The 23,264-nt window shown below is 39.0% G+C and overlaps 1 protein-coding gene across 32 annotated transcripts in view; it reads left to right on the plus strand.

Annotated features, from left to right (window-relative positions):
* The window catches only part of KALRN (kalirin RhoGEF kinase), a 501,085-nt gene that overhangs the window by 244,221 nt on the left and 233,600 nt on the right, over positions 1-23,264 (plus strand). For all 32 annotated transcript variants that reach the window (XR_015289279.1, XR_015289280.1, XM_086897893.1 and 29 more), the window contains 4 exons: positions 2,414-2,536; positions 9,006-9,197; positions 15,803-15,934; positions 20,067-20,297. Coding sequence is in view for 30 of the 32 variants with exons in the window: in XM_086897893.1 (XP_086754019.1) it covers positions 2,414-2,536; positions 9,006-9,197; positions 15,803-15,934; positions 20,067-20,297 (678 nt within the window). In the remaining 2 variants the exon portion in view is untranslated. The remainder of the gene's footprint in view (positions 1-2,413; positions 2,537-9,005; positions 9,198-15,802; positions 15,935-20,066; positions 20,298-23,264) is intronic.

A 23,264-nucleotide genomic window follows, 5' to 3' on the forward strand; every position in this document is an offset into this window, starting at 1 on the left:
AAGCTAGATTCTCATCTGGCAATATGTGTATAGATTAGATAAAGGAAATGCTCCCTATCTACAGAACAATAGATTACTTGTTTAAATTATTTGTCTTAAAAATATCCTGATTCAACTTTGCTGAGCAAAAATATTAAATTTACTGTTTATTTTTAGTGGATTCCTGCCAATTTTCTTCTCCCTGACTGTCTTTAGATTGTTTAAAACATTAAAAAAAATGTTCTCATCAAACATATATGTACTTACAAGAAATCTCTGTTGGTCTTTCCGCAGAAACATAAAATCTTGTTATTAGGACATGAACTTCGTTGTTATGGAATTTTCCTTTCTTTATTACCTTTATGTTTCTTCTGTCCTTTTTTTTTTGTCCTTTAAGCCCACAAGCATAGCAAATTATGTTGTGCTAATGTTGCTTATTAAATCTTCATAAAGTGAAAAAATGGAATCCAGTGAGAAAGCTTTAAATGTCTCTTCAGGTGTAGCAGGTAATTTAATTCTGTTTAATTGGCAGTAATGTTTGAAAACTCTGACCTCACCCTTGCAAAAATGTTGTTACTTATATTTCCTGAAAAAATGGTGATAAGCCTGATCAGCTCCATTGGTAGAAAAGTATCTGTGATAAAAGTATCTATTGATACTACTTTAGACTTGTACCTCTATAACTTGAACCAAAGGCTTTTGGTTTTTAGGACTATCAAAAAATGCAGCAGAAAATGCAAGTCTGATGTAGACACTAGAGCTGCAAGTGTATTTTCATAAATAAAAGATTAAGAAGTCAGGCATCTGTGACAGCTTTTTGGACCCAGGTCAGTGTAGTGCGTCTGGTGACACTTGGAATGTTTATTTGCCTTTTGTTGAAAGGGATATTCAGTGTTATGTTTCTAAATCCCCTCCGTATGGCAGAGCAGTCCCTTGCTGGATTGAGTCCTCAGCATGAAATGTTGTTTTTCCTGTGGGAATCTTAGGTGACCCATGCAGGGCCTTTTCTCTCCTCTCAGGAGCATTGTCTCCACAGGGAGTGGGGAACTGACCCTGAGCAACTACAGCAACAGAGCAGGGGCTCTGAGTGTTCTTCAGCTGTCACAGGTCAGAAATTGCTATGCAGTGCTAAAGAACAAACCAGCTTTTTACTGGAGGGCTTGTAAATGTTATAACAAAGATCTGGACTGGTATTTTGACCCTAAGGTGGTCATTTAGAAGGTGCATCACTGCCTTTTTACCTTAAAACACTTTGTCTAACACCAAGGACTGAACTGACCTGACCTCTGCAGCCTCTATAATTAGTTTTTCTCTTTTATAATGATTTAATGAGTAAAGGGAGTTTTGTTGTTATTATCATAATCATTATTATTATTATTATTATTATTATTATTAAAGAGTCCTTATTAATGGACAGTTCCCCAGCTTACTGGGATGGAGATATGGGAACATGGTTTTAAAGGGATCCTGAAAAAAAAGTGTTTGCAGAAAAGAAGAGATTTGAGATTGCAGCTGCCTGCAGAGCTGTAGTCGGGAGTAAAGAATGAAAAGTTCTCACTTTGAATGCATTTAGTCTCTAACACAACACAGAACAAGCTTAAACATAAATGCACTATCTCTTAGCTGACTTGTGACAGCTTATAATGAATGAATGTGCTGCAGATTGAAATGTCACACTGACGTGCTTTTGAATAAGAAATAAGTTTCATCAGCTTTATTCAATATATTTCTATCTGTGTCTGAAGTACTGAACGATCCATTTTCCTTGGGAATACATTTAGAAGTGGAAGAAGTTGAAATGTGTGCTCTCTATAGGTATTAATAAAGTCCTTTTTTTTTTTCTTTTTTTTTTCCTCTTCATTCCCAAAAAATAATAAGTGGGAGATAGGCTGGGTTCTGGCTTTGAACTTAGAAAGATCTAGGAAATAAAAGTGTAGGAAGTCAACTGGCTATTTGGATGTAATATTTTTAAACTTTGTATACAGATAAAAAAGAAAGGGGTTTGAGAAAATCACATGGGTAATATTTATGGAATTTTTGGTCCATTTGTGAATTAAAAATACTTTATGAACTGCTAGATCTTTGGTCAATGAAGCAACCCCTGATTATAGTTCCCTCTGCTGACATCTTTCTATATACGAAATTCCTATTACTTATAGGAAAAGACTGTGGGATCAAGCTTACCGAGGAACAAGTTTAATAATTTCTTTCCCTGACCTGTCATTCTGTTAGTAGTGAAGTTTGGTGATAGCTTCAATGCTTCCATTGCTCAACAACAGTTTATTTTAATGAGGATCATAGCTGGGATGCTTTTGGCTGTGCTGCATACACATCTATGTCAGAAGAGGATTTTTGTATTTTGTACTGTCTCTTACTGTTTCCCTCCTTGTCTAACTCTGTTTTTTTTCCCCTCTCCTTGCATGAACCCTTCTAGATGTTTGACTGGATCAGCCACAACAAAGAGTTGTTCCTGCAGAGTCACACAGAGATCGGTGTGAGCTACCAGCACGCCCTGGACCTGCAGACACAGCACAACCACTTTGCCATGAATTCCATGGTGAGTTGAGCAGCACAGGAGGGAGGAGAGGGCCAGCACAGGAGGCAACCCCAGGGCACAGGGGACCCGTGACAGGCGGTGTAAGGAGGGTCAGGCTGGCTGGCTGGCCAAACACTGATGTATGGTAACTTCCTTGACAGTCCTGCAGAGTTTGTTTACATTTCGGAGAGCAAATACAGTATTTTTTAAGTTTTCAACATTTCTTTGACTGGGAATTAATGAGAGCTGTAGGATACACTTTAATAATTTATACTTCTCCCTCCACACCCTGCTAAGGTACTTTTCAAAACCTTGAAAAGAGACACTAATCAAGCTGTGAGTTGTGGCCACAGTGGGATTTTGCCTTTTTCAGTTGTTAATTGGTCAGAATTTTTGAATGGAGCTCAATTTCCCTTTCTTTTTCAAAACAGAAAAATCATCATTATACCTTTATAAGTGCTTTACTCATTTTCTTATTCTTTCCAGACATTAAGTATTTGTCCTGGAAGGTGCCCATCTTTCAGCACAGAAATGAGGACAGGGTGTATTGATGTTTTGATCATTGCAGTGGGATGGCAGAATGCATGTATACCCCCTGCTGCAACTGCACAGTGCAGAGATGAGCCCTCTCTGAGCATTCTCTGTCAACTAGAGCAAAGCTTGCCCTGAGTAAACCACTGCAGCAGGTGAACCTCCTCCTGCTGTGCAGGGCCAGGCTGCAGCTGCATGGGGGCTGACACCTCACAGGTGGTTGAAGTTGATGCTGTAAGTCACTGGAGAGCCACACCTGCTCTGCTGCCCAGAGCAAGACACTGCAGGGCAGCTGTCTGAAATGGGAACAGGAGACCCCGACTACCCGAGGAAGTTACAGACCCCACACTGCTTTCATAAGGTTACAGGCATTAACCCTGGGATTCTGGCCAAATTCCAGGTCAGGTAATTAACTTCTCTGACCTGAATTCCACAGGCCACTTCCACCTAGCTAGCTATTCCCCACTTAAAGCACTGTGCCTCACTAGGACATTGCATAACAGTGGGAGATGAGAAATGTTTATTATGCCAATTAATGTGTTTATTGTGATTATATCTGAACAGAGCACTGAAAACCAGGCTTTAGGCACTTGATAAACTTGCCATCACAGTGCCATCTAGCAAAATCCAGGGTAACACTGCTTCCATATAACACTGGTGCTCTCAGAGTCTCAACAAGTAAATGTGTCCCGGAGGTTAGTGCATTAAAATTCATTTGACTTATGAAAGATGCAAATTTGCTCATAATTCTTCAGAAATACCATTAGAAGAGACAAGCTGGAGGATCTCCCTTTATCCCTTTTTGTGGTAATAATACCACAAAATATGGTAATATAAAATAATATTGTCTACTATTATTTTCTTAAAATAACTGGGAGTTAGGCTTGGAAAGGGATCATTGCTGTTAATATAAAATTAATTATTTTGCTAGAAATTTGATTAATAATTTAGCCGGATCTTTTTTACATGCAATACATCAGCAACTGTTGGATTGAGAATAGCTCTGCTGTTTATTACTCAGAAGTATGAATAATAAAATAATGAAATCTTGAGGCACTTTTTTTGGTTGCAGGGCTTGGGCTTTTATATGATCTTGAATTTTGTTTTGTTTTGTTAATACATTAAAATCAGTATCTAGTAAAAATTTGGAGGAGGACAAAGTAGCTAAAGATGGCTCTGTGTTAAGAGTGAAAAAGCCTACAAACATCAGTTGGATCAGATCTTGGATCTCTAAAGTGTTTTGTTTTGATTCTGTTTGTTTTTTAGCTTTTTTTTTTTCTTTTCACTGTGCCTTGGGTCCTTTAAGCCTGGCATAACAAATGATAATTAAAATACACTCTTCAGTTCCTCTAGAAAATGCAGACCTCTAATGTGTGCTGGGTCATGCCTTTTGTTGCATGATCTTCCTATGCATCTCTATAGGCATGCTGTGACCAAAGCTCCTTTTTGGAAAAACAATTTGCTACTCTGTTTATTACAATAATTTTTCTTTCTAAGTGATCAATGTGGGATGTGGGGAAATCATATATGTGAGGTAATAAACTGTAGTGTGGTATTTTTCTTTCCAATAAGGAACATAGATTATTTCTTTTCCTGTGATTCAAGGCAGTGCTTGTTTTCACTTCAGTTTCAAAATAAATTGTTACTCTTTATCACAGCTGTATAATGTTTATACTGAAGCAATAATACTTTTCACAAAGATGAATATTTAACTCGGACCTTTTTCAAGAAATATCAATAACCTAATAAATTCACTAGAAAACAAAACCTCGGTGTTCCAGTATGGCACAAAGCATACTGGGGGTAGCTCTGCACTTGGAAACCTGGTGTACATGCCTTTTGTTCTGACTAAAGTTATTTGTATTTCCCTTGCCTGGACTTTTATGCCTGGATCTGATAACTTCCTTAAATTATAAGTTCCTGCTTTCTTCCCACAAAAATGGGAGTGTTCAGTGCTGATACTGCTTCCTGTCCTGCTGTCAGGGAATTACCTGACACCACATAGAGATCCATGTTGTCCTAAATCACAATATATTTCCAACATGTTAGTTTAACACTTTCTCATGTAAAAGCTAATAATGTCTGTTGAAAATTCCCAATATATGATTTCAATGAATGGTATTTTTCTGTATGTAGGCTGAGCTAAAATGCCATCCAGTATTACACAGGCTACATGTAATTGGTCTTGTTATAGAAACCTAAAGGTCTTAAAGATATCTCATGAGGGTTTTTTTTGTCACTGAAACATTCTGCTTTGGATTTATGTTTTAGGCTCATTTCACATATAGTTTCTAAAGTCACAGTAGTACAGTGCAACCTGATTGTTCTTTTACTTTATTTTAAAGAAAAACCCTTCAGCAATCAAATTTCACTTTCAATTAATCTGCAGAACCCACCTTTGCTGCTTGCCATCACAGTATCTCACCTAGTCCTCTAGGAAATGAGATGAACACAGCCAAGTTCCTAGCAGATTTAATGCTTTCCACTGCTCATTTTTCTTTCGTGGGTGTCAGGCGTTTTTTTAGAAGTGTGTCACAAGAAAGTATTGTCCCAGCCAGGCTTGGAGGGTTTAATTAAGAGGGGAGGTCTCCCAGCATGCCTGCGAGGTGATCAGGGATGAATTACTGTATTTCCTGAGGGAGATCATTCCACAATTGCAACTCCACTGCTGTCAGTGCTTATTGCTGACACAGGGCTCTTACCCGAGAGCTTGCAGTGTAAGGAGGGGAATGGCAGCTTGCAAGGCACCACACAAGGCTTTTGTAAACTGTAAAAGAAACTCTTACCTATCATCATATCGATGTACATCCAGGGAAATTTTTGTTGTTTTGCAGCCCAGTGATTTTTAGAAGGCAAAAAATCCCCTTTTTTGGACTAAAGTTTCAAAGTTGAAATAAAGCCAATAAAAAATTAACTCTAGCATGAGGAGTGCCTTTGGAAAGTGTGCAAGTACATTTGAAATAAAGTTTTTTCAATGCCAAAATGCCTTTATATATTAGCAAAAATTTCAGTGTATCCTACTGTCATGACTACAGAATATCAATGGAAGTGCTTTTGCTTCTAGACATTAATATATTGTTTCCTTATTTTTTTACCTATTGTGCTCTTATATAGCTATAAATGAGTGATCCCTTGCAGTCCTCTTTGGGGACCCCTCTTGGTTTTGAAAGAAAGATGAGGTTAGGTTAAATTTAAAGTGAGATTTTCCGTGCACTTGCTGTTGTGAATTTTCCAAGCCTAAAGGAAAAACAAAGTCACAGACGTTAGTTGCTCTATTGAATTTATTTCCTATTAAGACTGAAAGATCTATGTAATAGTGACATAGAAAAAAACCTCAATTCAGTCAGTTTATAGAAGTGAACAAACCATAAGAAAAGGAAAATTTAACTTTGTGAAATGTCAACAGATGAATTTCATCGGCATAGATTTTCCATTTTACTTCAGAACATTACAAATTGGCAGAAAAAGATGAAAGAAAAAACCTAGCTTACAATGTTGGTTCTTCCTCAAGGTGGAAAAGAAATGTCTTGCATTTTGTGGATTGTGGTCAGTTAAATGTTGGGTTTTTTCTTGAAAGTACATTATGGATTGTCTTGAAGCCGTACTGCATTTTACTTCAATCTGCAACAGCAATACAGAGGAGCACATCACAGGTGATACTACACTTGAGTGCATCTGTTGCTCTAAAATGAGCAGGAGAAGCTCAGGAGTCTCTGCTTTCTGAGCCTTTTCCATTTGGTGCGTACAGAATAGAGGTGTGAGCTGGTGATTCCCAAACTGCTCCTTCCTTCCTGCTGAAAAAGCTATGGAGTTAGTGGGTTGGTACCCTTCCATGAAAAATTCTTATATAGGAAAGTGAAATTTTCATCCTTATCCCTGTATAAAAATACAACAGACATAACAATATATAAATCTCTCTTGACTTAAAAACCAGACTCCCAGAACATCTGCTGCAGTTCAGCTAAACTTATCCTTACCCTCCTGCTGGTTAACACGTCTGAGCACGGGAGCCACTGGGAGCCACAGAATTCACAGTGATTTCCTCCATGCCCATTGCATCACAGTGGCCGAGATAATTCAGCATGGGGAAAAGTAAATAAAATCAGGATGAAAACAACCATTTTCTACATGAAATCTAAAATTCTTTGGGAACTTTGTCTTCAAACACAGCAATGTTCCATGACTTTGGCACAACTCATCTAAGTTTTAGCACCTGTAGTGATGCTGCGCTACTTTCCACCAAAAGGATTGACTTGAAATGTTGCAAAATTATCTTGGCTGAGGTTTACTCATGAAGGATTTCTAGGAAAAAGGCTTGAACATTTAGTTTGATTTCCAGTTTCTAACCTAGAGGGACATGAAGAAATGTTGGACTGGTGGTCAAAATTTCAAATCACAGTCTTTTTTTAGTATACTTTAAGCTCTGGAAGAATTTTGATTGGTTTCTCTAGTTGTAGTGAAAAAAAGATAGTTATTTCTTAAAAATTAATCTAACAATTTTGAGTCAAATCCAATTTTTAAGAAAAGGCTTTGTAAGGGGAAAAAGCAAGACTGAAGGCTGGGTATTGCTTTAGATCTATGTTATTTATGTGACAGTTGTCACAGTCACGGTTCTACCAGGGAGGACTGAGTGGCTCAAAGGGCTGGTGTCCAATCTTTTTCCCCTTTAGCACCTACAGTTATGATGAATGTGCTTCATAGTTATCCCACACACTTTGCAGACATACTTTGCCCTGCTTTACAACTTAGTTTGGACCTGTGCCTACCTTGGCAGTGCTCTGTTGCATTTCATGTTTGCATTGGCAGATACCTTTCTACGTTTTGCTCCCACTCACTCTGATGAGATCCTGCTTCAACAAACACTTCCATCTCTGATTTATTATTTGCCCATGAGTAATGCTGCTAAAATCATCAGGGCTGTGTCTGTCCTTGTGCCTGAGGGTCTTACAGATTCTACCCAGAAATTTCTAAAGCCCTTTGGAAAGAGTTTAGAGAGACAAGAAAGCAGCAGTAAGTCATCATTAGCAAAACATCTCAAATTTTGAGATGTTCCTTTCCTCTGGTGAGGAGGAAAGGGAAGGGAAAATTGCTTACATAAATGACTTTCCAGGAATCTGCAGGACAGCTGTCATTTGTCTTTTGATGGTGCATCATTGTAGGACACTGTCATGATGGCTATTTATTTTCAGCTTACATTCCTATGCAGAATGGGGGTATTGTAATACAATTACATTGCTGTCTTCAGTTTGGTTTGAGAAACACTATTCTTCCACTTCTTCAAGGCTGAATAAAAACAATAATGGAAAATTCTTATGAAAGAACAGAAAATATTACTCTTCTGGAGGCTTTTGAATCCTTCTAAATGCAGAATAGAGAACAGCTTAAAATAGCCTGCAGAAAAGATAACATTTTAACTGAAGGCCATACTGTAATAGACATTTCTATGGAAACACTTATATTTCTATAGAATATCCTTATGAGCTCTTTTACATTCTGTAAGACTTTTCCATTTGTTGACACTACATGTCTATAAAGGATTATCAGACAGTTCTCAAAGGGCATAAAGCAAACCTTTTACTTATGAGTATGTGGATATAGCATCCAGAGAGATGAATTAATGCAACAAAAATATCAGGGATAATATAGAAGCAATGAGAACACCCCAACAGGTGAGTGAATAGCTGAAGTATGGCAAATTAGTTTTACATAAATTCAAGGAGAGAGGGGGAGATAACAGTGGTAGATAATGGCACAGATGAACAGAAAGAATCCAGAGGCATGTGCTTTTAGAGTGGAAGGTAGTATGCCTGCTATTCACGCATATTTAAGCAGGTGGTTGATTGCTGTCACTGAACTGCTTGGCTTTACTCCAACTGATGGTGTTTGGAAAGTGTGATGAAGGCAGAGGGTGTTTACAGTTCTTCCTTCTCTTTATTTATATGTGCTTTTTAATTTTCAGAATGCCTACGTCAACATCAATCGAATCATGTCTGTGGCGTCAAGGCTCTCTGAGGCAGGCCACTACGCTTCCCAGCAGATCAAACAAATATCCAGCCAGCTGGATCAAGAGTGGAAGAGTTTTGCTGCAGCTCTGGATGAGCGCAGCACCATCTTAGCCATGTCTGCTGTCTTTCACCAGAAAGCTGAACAGGTGAGTTGCTTTGGGGAGAGGCAAAATGGTTCTGCACTGCTGCAATAAAGATGATGCTGCAGTTATCATCTGATGGTTTTTGGCTTATGTGTAGTGACACTGAGAGCTTTGTTCCTGGAGCTCAGTGTCCCAAAACCAAACAGCAACATTGCCACCTTAAAAACGGCCCACGTCCCCTGGTGGGTAAGAAATTATGTTTTCACTTTAGTAATGAGAAAGAATCTGATCATAACTGAAGTACACTGGTGCATTAATGAGCTGCTTTATTTCTGATATTTCATTAGTGCTGCAAATAAATTCAGGATTATTATGGTCTGGAAAAAACAGTATCTGCTCTCATTCAATGTGCTATGTGCAGAGGAGTGTTCACACACATGACATAGGTGCAGACCAGAAGGCAATTTCTAGGAGCCAGAGAATATTACTGTTAATGAATATTACGGAATTCATTCCAACACTTACAGTGCTCTCCATAGCCCCAGACTTTGTTAGACCCCACCAAGTAGAGATTTCAGAGACAGCTGTGAACATCAAAGGAAATTTTCCATACCCCTGAACTTTATTTTGTGTCTTTAATAACTACTAGAATGGTTCTACAGTTCATAGCTAGAATAAAGATTTAAAATGTCACTGGATAAACCTTGTGGGTTTTTTTTCATCTAAACCAAGTCCACCTAATGATGATGCTTCAACATCGATTATGTGTTGATTACATTCATTTTCCAGTGACAAACACTGCTTTGGGGCTCTCTTCAGTGTTGTAGTGTGCTTGTTTTCCCAAGTAGTTAATACCAAAGCTACTAAGTGGGTGTGCTTGATATTTATAAAATAACAGGTTCTTGAAGCATCTGAAGAAGAAATTGTAAGAGCTAAGCCAGAAACTGTGTCTCTTAAGCCAGAATATATGTGTAGAAAATGTTATCTTAAAGAGTAAAGATTTTCCTTATTGTTTGTTTCTGACTGTAGAATTACAATGGATTTTTCTTTATTCCGTGTTTCTTATTGACAACAGGCAATAGCATAGAGCAATTACTCACCCTGCTGGGCACTTACTCATGTAAGCACTCTCAGTGCCTTTGATGGGACTGATAATCTAAGAAGATGCCCAGGACAAAAACTTTCATCTCCTTACAGTGGGCACTGTAGTGATTAGGCATAGTCTTTATATTAATAATTGGTGAATCATCATATATTCATAAAGGAAAATCCAAAAAAGACATCTATGCAGTTGGTAGTCACAATGAAAATGTTAGGGTTTCTTAATGAATTAGATAGTTCTTGTTTGCTTGGTTTAGGTTTGATGTAGTTTTTACCACTTTATCTTTTATCTTAATGAGTGACCCCCTGTATTTCTGAAGTGTCAGTCTTGTTTGCTAATTCTGAGGAGCTGCTGAGGTATTGTGCAGCGTGGAAGGCAATAAACCAGAAAAGTACTGATCTGCCTGGCACCTCTTCCCAACAAAGTGAAGTTTGTGCTGTCTGGCAGAAGCCAATCTCTCATTATTAACAGAGAGGAAAATTTGCTCATTGTGCCAGCAGTTGCTCCTCATTTGCAGTAAGAGAAAATTCAATGGAAGAACAATGCTAATGTGAAACCTGTGAAGTCAGCTACAAAATTGAAATGTGGGTGTCACTGTGTCCATGAGCCAGGACTAAAATTTCATCTATGCCTTAGAAACTCTGGCATAAACCAATGTCTTGAGCTAATAATTCGGTCATTTAACCTCTGTATAATATAAATAGTGAGGTGTTTGAGATTTGGTCTGTAACTAAGTCTGTTATCTATCAAACATTCATTCCAAATGTGACTCTTTATTAGTTGGCATCAGCAAGAGGTTTTATTAACTCAAATCAGGGCTTCATTATTTTACAATAAATAGGGCTTACCATGAAATAGGGCTTTATTGTGAAGCAAAGATACAGATAAACCCACTATTTCCTCTGTTGCAGATCAAATCTATTTTTGCTGCCTTTGTTCTCTCAGTAAGGGTAATCTTGTTGCAGATGCAGCCATTTCTCCCCGAGTGTATCCCTGCTTCCCTCTCACTGATCTCTGGTGCAGATTGTCATTCCTTCTCTGGTGCAATAAGCTGCTACAGTCTCTTTGTTCATCCCTTCCTATTGATTGAAGGTCTCTGTGATGCCAACAGGAAGCCAGGCTTCTAGGACCATAATCTTTCAGTGTCTGGCACACCCCAGCCTGCAAGGGAGTTGTTGGCTGGGACAGAGATTTATGAAATATCTATAATATGCAAGCTGAGCAGGAAGAAACTTGTTTTTTCAAGGTCTCTTCCTATAGACCCCACACAGAAAACTGCACAGAATACAATTTGTCTGGCTTGGAAGGATGAAAGGCTGAGTCAACCCTGCTGGGAATTGAACCTCACATCTGTCTTCATGTGCCTCAGAATCACAGTGCTTTCCTGGCTTTTATTGCAGATACATGTGGCATGTGTGAATGGGACTCAGATTAATTGATTCCTGGATGCTTTATTTATTTATTTTCCTTTTTTTTTTTTTTTTTTTTTTTTTTTTTAGTGTGTGTGCACAGACTTGTCTTTCTTAAAATTTTAAGCACAACTAGTATGTACTAAACCATCATCAAGAAGACAGCAAAGAAAAGGGAAAAATAGAAAAAAAAGAAAAAAAACCAAGACAAACCTTGCCAACTATTTAGCTTCCAGCTAGGCACCCTTCAACACAAGTGTCTGATCAAAAGCCAGTAGATTACACTAAAAGCAACCACTTTGTCCATTTCAAGGTACCACTCAACAGATTCAGTGGAGGTGTTTCCCAAATATCCTATCAGGAATTCTACAAATCTCTCAATTCTTTGGTGGTTTTTTTTTTGGTTTTTTTTGGTGGTTTTTTTTGTTTTGTTTTGTTTGGTTTGGTTTGGTTTTTTTTTTTTTTTACTTTTCTCTCTCTTTCTTTTGCTAACATGGAGATATTCTAGAGCAAAAGAGAATCTGCCTCTCTAGGTTTAGGTATGTCTGAAGCTATTCAAAGTGTCAGGAGGACGTAGAACAACGTCTTATCTTACTGAGATTTCAAGAGAACTTGCTGATTTGCTCCAGAGGAGATTCCAGCTCACCAACCACCAGATTGGGGAAGCACCCACACAGGTGTCCTCCCCAGTTTGTATGTAATCTCTGGATGTGCTAAAGTGTTCATAAGATGTTCACTCTACAGATCCTGTCAGAATGAACAAATGAGTATTTTGAATTAGCCAGGAGATCTCAACCAATTAATTTGGTTTCGGAGTCTACCCTCAGAAGTGCATGAGCAGAATTACTGTTAAAGGGTGTAGGTGTTAAGTGCACACAGTAGACATTTATGCTGATTCTCAGAAAAGTGCCCCCTGATCATTTGTTTCATATCACTTCACTCCCCAACCAGGAAGATTATTATTCTCATCTCTCAGCTCTGCCTGGATCTCTCTAAGCACATCTTCAGGTCTCCTGTATGAGGCAAGGAAGTGAAAAAGAAATAGGAAGAAAAGAAAAAAAAGAAAAAGGAGAAAAGAAAAAGAAAGAAAAGCCAGTCAATATGGATAAGATGCAGGGCTAAGACCAAGATATATAAGGAAATTCCAGAAACATCATCAGGAAAAATACAAGTAGCGTCATAAAAAAGCTGAAAAATTCAGGGTAGCAAGAGGTATTGGGTGTCATAGGAAAGTGGCTTCATGGCTGCCTTCCCATCTTTCCCCACAGCCATTCTGCCATGAAAGCACATTAGAATTCTGTTTTAAATTTTCTGAGTCCTGGAGAACCACCCTGGTTATCCTGCAGCTTCCACACAGAGGCAAACTGTGAGCAAGGACTGGACAAAAAATACAGAGAAATGCAGAATGCACAATGTCTGAGCTGTGTTTTGAAGAAAGCACATGATACAGCAGAGCAGTCCCTGAGGAAAATTAGTAAGAATTAGTAAGAATTAGTAAGAATCCTTTATTACCTGTTCGAATTTGCATACAGAATTTGCATCTCAGGTTGTAAATTAGGAGTAAATGTAGGTTATTATTTTAAAAATACTTTTGAGTTGGATCAGAGACACAAAGGTACTGTAGAGATGTCTTTATTTTTTGGGAGACCTTCCTCCTAATCTTTCCTAATACCTTGAAAACCATGGACAATTATTTTAGCCTGTCAATTCAAATCATATTTGAGAAGTTTTTATTTTCCCTATAGGAGATATTCTAGTCAATAAACTAATTATGAATTTAAGCATTTCATTTAAATGGTATTGAGTTCTAGTAGACAGTAATGACTCCTATTCCAAACTAACTGTTAGTAATTTACAATTTTAAATGCAAGTTTTTGCAACTCAGTCAAATGGTGATTTTGTGATAAGAATTTGCTTCTAGCTTGAAGGGTTACATTTATATAATTTTTTTTGTCTGCCACAGTGTATGACAAATAATAAAAATTAACAAAACTGCTCTTTTCAAAATATCCAAATCAATAGCACTGTGGTCTGAACTAACACTTTGCAACAATACTTAAAAAACCCCTATTTGCTCTTCCTGCATGGCTCTGCACTGCTTCAGAATATCAAACACTGACAGGCTGCATCTCTTAAAACTTTTTAAAACAGATGATGTCAACTGCTCTTGCTAGTGGCAGAAGCAAAACTAACAAAGTAATTGTGACATTGTGTACAAAAGATAGATGCAAACAACAAGGGGGATGTGCATTGGATCTCCTTGAGCCTTCTCCCACGTACTGTGCAAATCACAGAGTGGAGATGTGACAATAGATGAGTAACATGGCTATAAGAGCTTTTACTGGAATTGGTAGAATTCAACAGTTTTGATAAGAACCATAACAGTGGGATTCCAGCCGCAGGGGATCTCATCTATAAGGTGTAAAGGTCTTTTGTTCACTGTTTCAACCAAAAGGTTCATGGAACAGCCCTGAAAGGGATTGATCTTGGCTCTGTGCTCTTAAACTGTATAGGAAATTATGTCAATCCCATTACTTTGGCACAAAATATGATGACTTCAGCTTTATGCAGGGGTGTTTGGGGATTTCACCTGAACAGATTCAACACATCATAAGTCCAACCAGGCAGGAGAGCCCGCCATCCTTGCCTCTAGCTTTCTAGAAAGCACAGTTGTCACTGGTAGTAGATTTGTTCTTTGCAGACATGAATGCTAAGGAATTCATCTTTGTCACCAAATCTTTGTGCACAGAAGTGTTTACAATGCAAACACTTTATAGCCTTGACTACACAGCAGCATGGTGAATAGCTTTACGCTACCAATAAAAAAGGATGCTGATGCCAGAGACAGAGTTGAATTGGAATTCTTTGCTTTGAATCTCACAGCCCTTCATGCTGTGAGTGAGTGCTTAACTAACAAGCCACAGGTGAACACTTCAGGGGGTGACAAAGCTGTGATCCTGGGGTGGTTTTGTGGCATTATACATTTGTCCTACAGGGCACTGCATCTGTTATATAATTAGCTGTTCTTTTTATAAATAGCCCAAGGTATGGCGGGCTGGTTTAACAGAAAGGTGGAGGAAGAGAAGGGAGTAATGAGAAGTAATGAGGTGGCATTAGGCAGCTCATATGGACAAAATATGAACATGTGAGCTGTGTCATTGAACCAAGTCCTGCTTAAAAGAAAAACAGGGTGGGAGTCTTAGAGACTATATTCCTCTTTTCTTTTACAGAACAGGCAGCACCCAGGAGAGCTTCCTCAGTTTGTTCTGCCAGAGTGCATCAGTACTACTGGAGGCCTTTAGAGTGGAAAAATATTTTTTTCCACCCCTTTGCACCCCAAAGTGTTCAGTTTCTGGCTGACTGTTAAGGCTTCCAACCAAGGTGCTAAACCATATCAATTGCAATGGCAATGTTTTTTGGGTTTTTTTTTCTCTTTCTTCATGGACATCTGCCCACCAGGAACTGGACTGAGACCAGCAGCTCATTTTGTGCTGGCTGCTTAGCAGCCATCAGATGGCAATGGTAGCTGATCACTGCTGATCTGGGCCAGAAGAACATGTGTGACCCAGCAGCTTAAAGCCTTGGCATCCTAATAATAATCCCACCAATCTGGACCTGGGTTGGGAACTCCTTGAATGCAGATGTCTTCCTTTCACTGAAATGAATGTCAGCAGTGATTTACATGGGAGTTTTCTGTTGCTCATGTGGGTAGTTTCAAGCACAGGTAAATGACTGAGGGAAGATAAACAGATGAGACAATGCCAAATGCAGCTGGAGCACTGTGCCCTTTTGTGCTTAACACTGGTGGTTTTTTCCTAGACATGTTGCAGCCTTCCTTTTTGGAATGCAGTGTTGTAGCCTCCCTGATGGTGTGCAAAGGCTTTTAAAATGCCTGTTTGCTGAACCTTCTTAAATAAGCATTTGTTTTTAATTCAGAAGAAACAGAAAACATTCCTTTGCATCCTTTGGATCTAGTCTTTAAAGTACTGAGGAGGTGACAGGAATGTGCCTTTCCAAGGTGCCCAGAAGGGCTCCTTTGTAACTTCTATGTTCTTCTCAGTCATTGCTGCAGTCATATGTGGCACACTGCAAAGTTTTCTAATGTTGATAAGGTTGTTTTGTGTCACTTTTGCTCATTGTTTCTGAAATTGTTTCAGTTCCTTTCGGGTGTGGATGCCTGGTGCAAAATGTGCAGTGATGGAGGCCTCCCCTCAGAAATGCAAGACCTGGAACTGGCTATCCACCATCACCAGACCCTCTATGAGCAAGTAACACAGGCCTACACAGAGGTATGTGCTTCCCAGAGCAAATGTGAGTATCTGTTAAGTGATAACAGACTGTACTTAGGAGTTTTGCTTTTCTAAATGAGGTAGGATTTGCTTTCCATTTCAGCAACTCTTTCAATGATAAAGTCAGACCTAAACCCAGGCTGTAGTACATGACTTCCCAGCAATTTGCTTGTAAGGGAAGAACCAAAGAACAAATCTGAAATCATGCAGAAGTGAAATCTAGAACAAGTGTTGACACCCCAAAGAGCCATTTCACTATCTCTGCTGAACTGGGAACACTTTTTTGCCACCAGCATCTTTACTCCTTTTGCTTTCCTTCTGTGGATGAGTCCTGGCTCTAGCACAGGTATGCCAATGGCTCAAAGGATGCCAAAGTCATTTTCCTTCAGTGTACAAGTCAAAGAGATGTAAAGTCCTAATTGCAAAAAATGCTCAAAATACTTTGCTTTAGATAGAATCTAGAATCATTTAGGCTGGAGAAGACCCTTAAAATCATGAGTCCAACTGCTGAGCTAAAACTATAATCTACCACTAAATCCTGTCCCCAAGCAGCATCTCAGATGTATTTGTATATACTGTTGTAAAATATCTCTGACCTAAATAGGGTATGTGCTTTTTTTCCTTTAAAAGAGGGTGCCAAGAATGCTGAGACAAATTCTCTGGAATTTTGTCAAAAAAACCCCTACATTGCTTTTTTCCCCCATTCAGGCTACAGCATAAAGTAACAGCTACTGAGAAAAAGTCATTTTCCCTAGACTGTGCTCTACAGAAGAGTCTCTCTGGCTGTGAAGGGATTTTGCTCCTTGCTGGGTTTTCCAAGCTGGACTGGAGGACTGTGGTAGTGTTTGCTATACTTAGTAAATTACCAAGTGAAGACTCCAGGACAGAATATATATATGTATCTCCCACTTGCTCATTCCTTGCTCTGGGCATCATGGAGGAATAATATATTTGCTCTAAACCCCATATTTTTTTTCCCCTAGTGCACACTGTAGCTGTTTCACAGATGGCACCATTAGTCTTGTCACTTCCAAGGCTCTGGAGGTCTTCCTGGCCCTCTGTAAAGGATTTCTGCAGATTTTCACTAATTCCCTATCTTTGTATAGAGCAGCCATGGGATGATTCCACTAGCACAACAAAATCTATCTTTTGGTTCACCCAAGCTTACATAACTTTTAGAAGCATTTGTATTCTGCCCATCCTTTTCCTACCCCAAAGCCAGGAATGTCACCAGGTGATGAGAGTATATGTGGGTTTTGTGTCAGGTGCTGAGTGAAACTTTCCTAGAGTCCAGCAGCAGTTGTGTACTTCTCAAAATAAGTGAGAAAGGATCAAGTTTTCTTTGAGAAATGCAGCACTGGCACTTACACCTAACTGGCACTGCAAGTCGTGGGGTGTGGGTCCATTCAGCTTAAGACTTTTGCAATAATTAAAAATATGTTGTAAATAAGATATAAAATTAAATGATGTGACTAAACTGCGTTGTTTTACTTGTCTCCTTGCACAGTCCTTGAAAAATTCAAAAAGAGTCACATGAAAAGAGTTTTGTTGGTTTATTTTTGCAGTTATGAGGAGAACATGGAAATGACTGAAAGAGCACAGTAGGTGGCTTCTCCATTTGTGAGGCTGTTCCTTTCTGATATCTGCTCATTGGGGAACTCTGAGAGCACAGACCTTCTGAGCTATTGATTTGGAATGCAATATATGCACAATTTTGGAAAACAAACCTTTTAAACTGAAGAATTTCAGAGCTGTGGATGATATGAAACCCTTCAATATCTATGTTATCCTTGAGAATACTGAGTACCATTGGTTACCTGGTGGTCACCATGCTCCTTTTCATTTATTTAGTCCAGTATGATGGGACAGGGATGTAAACTGGAGAGTACAAAAACACTTCTAATAGCCTCTGATTTGTGTTACTGATTATTGACATTTTATTGTGTTTTATTTCTGTCTGTGCAGAGAATAACTAGGTTATCCCCATTAGGGAAAAATCTTAACTTGTAATCTCTGAGGCTTTTTAGACAGAAACAAATTGCCATGCAACAGATAAAAACCTACATCCCATAGAAGAGAAAGGAGTAAGAGACAATGCAGAAGTGTAGCTGTTGATAGCTCTGTATTACAGCACAAATTTTCCAAGAAAGTTGTTTTGAGTAAAACATGTGTGTTATATTTTCTGTGCAATCACATCTCTTATTGGTAAACTTTTGAACCTTTATTCTTAATCCCAGTTCTCCTGTGATTGTAGTAGTGTAAATCAGCAGGGATTCTGTTAAAACCACTGGAACACTACCCAGGGACTGATTCAGACCACCTCTAAACCCAAATCCCAGTAAGAGAAACACACAGTGAATTACACAGTGGATTTAGCCAGTGCAGAGGGCGTGTTTCTGGTCTAACAATCTACACCCACATGTGTCCGTGGCCTTGGTTTCCTGCTCCCAGCAATTAAGTAGTTGCTGATTGTCTTCCCATGGATAACATAGGATGCAGTATGCCTTATCTTCTTCCTCTGGAAGCTGCTTCTTCCTGACTAGCAGCTAGTGCCATCTCCATAATCTTGCCAAGGTAACACCTGTGCCTCAGTGTGTCCTCCTGAAATCCTCTATCATATCACCACTATGTTGTTGCTCCCTCTGTGACTCCAGAAGGCTCCAGCAAGTGCAAATTTTTCCAGCTGATTTTCAGCAGCAACTGAAATTGAATATGTGAAGCCACTCCCTATGTACTCTCCAGTTATTTCCTGATTCCAAAATTATAATTTTTAAAATAGTTCCAAATTGCCTTGAACACTTAGGAAAAGCCCAAAAATTTTCCTAAGGCCACCAAATAGTCATAAATATGGTGAGATTTGACTCCAGTTTTTGCCAGGATGCATCTCAAAAGGTCTCTTAGTTTCTCTGAAAATGCACCATATACCCAGTGCTAGCACAGACCAGGATGTGGCATGGCTTGCCAAAAGACACAGGTTTGGGCATTAAAAGAATATTTGCTACATTTGAACAAGCAACTTCTAATACAAGAATGAATGAGACGCAGAAATCCTGGAGACGTGTTTTAACTTTGGCTGCTAATGTTCAGAATTTGAACTGGATGAAAAACATTCATTACCCTATTCTCTGTCAAGATTGGTGATTGTGATTGCATACAAATACAATTTCAGGAAAACTTGTGATTTTCACTGCAGTTTGCTTCAGAAGGAAAAGCAAAAAAGTAGGCTGGGAAAAGAGAGGGATTCCAATAGTTTCCTCATTTATCATTTCTGTTGAACAAAATACTTTAATTTTTTAATCTGGAACTGAAAAATTATTTAAAAAAAAACGTTTTTCAAGAGTCAGTAGCAGAAATATGGTTTTTATGGTTAAATTTGTCATTTTTCCCCTGCAATATGAAAATGGTCCAGGAATGTTCCAGAAAAAAAAGTCTGACATTAAAAACCAGACATTCTGATTTTTTTAAATGCCCAAATGCCTTTGTATCTGTAAATATCTTTTAATATGCTTGAAAAAGGTTACATGTGTGCAGAGGGCTTTGCATTTACCAGCAAACTTCATAGTCTATTGAAAATTGAGACCATAGGTTCCTCTGAGCTGTTCCTGGGGAAGAAAAGAATCAGTCATATATTAATTTACTTTTCACTGCCACTGAATGAAATACAGAAGGGAATGTCACACTTCTCAATGTATAGACATACTTGATAATCCTACAAAGAAAGGACTCTCCCTTATTATACAGAATATGAATGACTCCGCCATCTGTGGTTTTCTTAAAATGCCACCTCCTCACAAAGATAGGCCTGCACTTGCAAATGCCACCTGTCACCAAGCAGTGTGTGTCAGGAATTTTCAGTGCCCGAGTGTCACAGTGGAATAAAGCCCTGGGGTCTCTGCGTGCAGCCCCAGCAGTGCCCTACCTGTGCTCCTGCTGAGTGACACAGCAGGGCGGCCACCAGGAAGCAAAGGCAAGTGCAGAATGTGTAAGTGCCAGTCAAAAAGAGATGTTATGAGCTCTTTCTTCCTTTTTGACTGAAATAAGGAAAACACAGCAGACGAACGATGGCTGTTCTCTGTCAGCTCTCAGATATTTAAGTACCAGTGCAGTGAAGCAGGCCTATTTCTTCATTCAGGTGAGCCAGGATGGAAAAGCCTTGCTGGATGTCCTACAGCGTCCCTTGAGTCCTGGGAATTCTGAATCCCTTACTGCTACTGCAAACTACTCCAAAGCTGTTCACCAGGTGTTGGATGTGGTACATGAAGTCCTGCACCACCAGCGGCGCCTAGAAAGCATCTGGCAACACAGAAAGGTCCGGCTACATCAAAGGCTGCAGCTCTGTGTCTTCCAGCAGGATGTTCAACAGGTAATATCCCTACTGAAGTGATAAGAAATGACCCTTGATTTGGAGCCATAAAGGTTAGTGACTCATCTAGAAGCTGGTGCCATGACCAAGATTTCACACACAGCTTGAAAAAGGGGGCTAAAATCCTAATGCATCTTTCAGTATCTCTTGGTTTCATGTTGGAAATTATCAATCAGTCTGTTGAATATCGATGAGTCCATTCCCTGTAAGAATGGGGCACTATTTTCAGTGGTTAATTTGTCACAAGTGAGCAATTAGTTATAGGTATTCTACTGTTCCTGAGAAAGTGATGTTTAATAGAAAAAAAGAATTTCAAGTGTAAAAAGCAATTGAACCGTGGTGTTTTTCACCTTTCAGTGTGGAAACAACATAAACTGACAGTTTAGTGGTGCTGTTTATATGATCTTTGCACTATTGCCACTTATGGAGTCCACATACCCATGCCACGAGTCTGCTGGCCCCAGTGAAGTGCACACCCCAATGCTCAGAGCACTCCTCACAGAAATACAGTTTATACAGCACAGGCTCATCTCCGAGAACCTCAGCTCCTAGTGGATAACTTTTCTCTCCCAAAGGAATCCATATGAGTAGCAGCACAAGAGTGTGAGTGACAGTAAGTATGAGATGCCATGTTTGTAGCTGCCAACTATGCAGGCACAATCAACAGATGTTCTAGGGCTCTGCTCATTCAGGGTGGTGTGGTTTGTTTAAGGGCCCCATTATAGCCCAAAGCAGATGTTGGTAGCAATATGGTACTTGCTTTAAATGAAGAGGCTGAATGCTCTAATCATGTTTATAGAGCATTCTAATGTCCCTGGGGTTCTTCATGCCATTGCCTTCCTCCAAGTGAAAAATGAGGCAGAGACAGAGTGACAAAGCTGTCACATGCAAAATAGACATGAACCAACAAGGACAGGAGACAGGCAACTGTTATTCAACATGCAAATCTGTGGTGCTATTAATGCCATAACTGGAGTGTACCAGCATAGGCAGAACTGTAGCTGTAGATGTCCTTTGCAAATATTTCTGATCTTTTCTTTGGCAGTCTTCAAAAGTTTACCAGAATTTCTATCTATTCGGGTTTTCCTCTAAAACCACAAAAATATTCATGACATATATATAACTAAAACTGGGAATGAATGTAACAGATGCTTAATTTAAGCAAGTTTTCTTTCATTATGTGTCAGCAAACATGCTGCATGGTAATGAAATTCATAAGCTATATATTAAATAGACCATATATTTGGTATTCAGTTAGAATACTTCTAGCAAACTATGTGAAGTTAATACAGTTTTAGGGCTAAAATCTGAAAAATCAAGGGGTTTAAATTCTGATGTTTTTATACTTTTTCTAATTGTGCTATTTAACATGAATAAGTATCTTAGGTATTCTTCATTCCCTAGGGTGATTTACACTTTTGTTCAGTCTTTCCAAACTGAAACTTTCTCTCTTACATCTTCTGAATTCAGTAGAAGTGTTTATGAGGTTCATTCATGAAGCCCATTCAGACTTTTACTTCCCACACATGCAGGGCAGCGAAGCTGTGTCACTGGTTTTCAAAAGGAACAGGTCTTTGTACGTACTGTGGCTTTTGGTGGGAGAAAAAGAAACAAGCAGTAAGAGTCTCTGGAGCACAATCACTTTAAAGAGCATTCCTCTGTGTGAGTTCTGTTGGCAGCAGTCTTTCCAAATTTTTCTCTTAATGGGTAGTTATTATCTGGGAAGCAACAACTTAATGACAGACATGCTTCCATCCTAGCACACACTGGAGGCATCTCTTTGTCCTACTTAGAAAGTAGAGAGGAAGAGATGAATCATTCTGTTCACTAAACATCTGTACTATTCAAGATAAATGCTTTCTAACTCATAAATGAAATTATCAGCTAAACAGAAATATGAATTGTAGATTCCATGAGGAGGAGGAAGATATCAGAGTATGTTGATGGGAGCTTTTTTTTGAAACTAATCACCTCCTGTATATCTGTCATGCAATTCCTATTATGCTTATTTTGTTAAATGCCCATTGGTTGGCAGATAAAGCTGTCTACCTCTATATTGTCACTGATCATAAGCAACATTTATCTATAATAATTTCTTGCCTTGTCAAAATTTAATAACCTTCAACTGAGTTCCCTCTAGTTCAAGTGTAAAATGAAAAGATGTGGGAGAAGAAATCCTGACAAGAGAGCCTTGAATTTTTTAGACTTCTCTGTCTTCTAAACACGTAGTGATACAGCATAGTTTCTCTAAGGAAGATATTTCTCTCACACAGCTCAGAATTAAACAGTTTCTCACAGGTGCAGTTTTCACTGTCAGGGTATGCTCTGGCTCACCCTCTCCAGCTGTTGTCCAGTGCAGTAAAAGTTCTGGTGAAAGATGATCTCTGTGGCAGAACTTGCACTCCTTCACTTGTTCATCCATACCTTTCTTGTCATGTCACCTGCTGTGCATCAATCTTGTCCTACACGTGGATGTTAGCAGGGACAGGGGTTCTGTGTTGCATGTCTTAATAGAGACTCCAAGATTATTTTGCATCCTCTCAGTCTGCTATTAACAACAAAACCAGATTTTGGTAAAGGCATCTCCAAGAAGAGACTCTTGTGGACTCTGAGAGATCAGTAATTCTTTATCTAACTACTCTGGTTAGGCTTGTCAGAGGGGTTGAGTATGGGCATGGAATATCAGCTGTGCACAGGGTTCTTGCAGAGCTGATTAGCTGGATGAAGGCTAAATGTATAGCCTTCATCCATAGGCCTATACCTATGTATAGGCCAAGTGTGTGCCATTTGAACTGGATTTGAAGGTTAAACTCTGTTCAACAGGGCTCATTCATATGATTTCTATAGTTATCTGCACCACTTGCAAGGCAAGACTACCTGCTGTATGTACTAATGGCGAGTCAGGGCTGTGTTCTCAGAGTTTCACACTGTCAAGGAAATACTTCTGAATCTAGCTGGCTTTCAGCT

This window comes from Cyanistes caeruleus, chromosome 7 (assembly GCF_971803275.1).
Source record: "Cyanistes caeruleus chromosome 7, bCyaCae1.hap1.1, whole genome shotgun sequence".
Classification (NCBI taxonomy): domain Eukaryota; kingdom Metazoa; phylum Chordata; class Aves; order Passeriformes; family Paridae; genus Cyanistes; species Cyanistes caeruleus.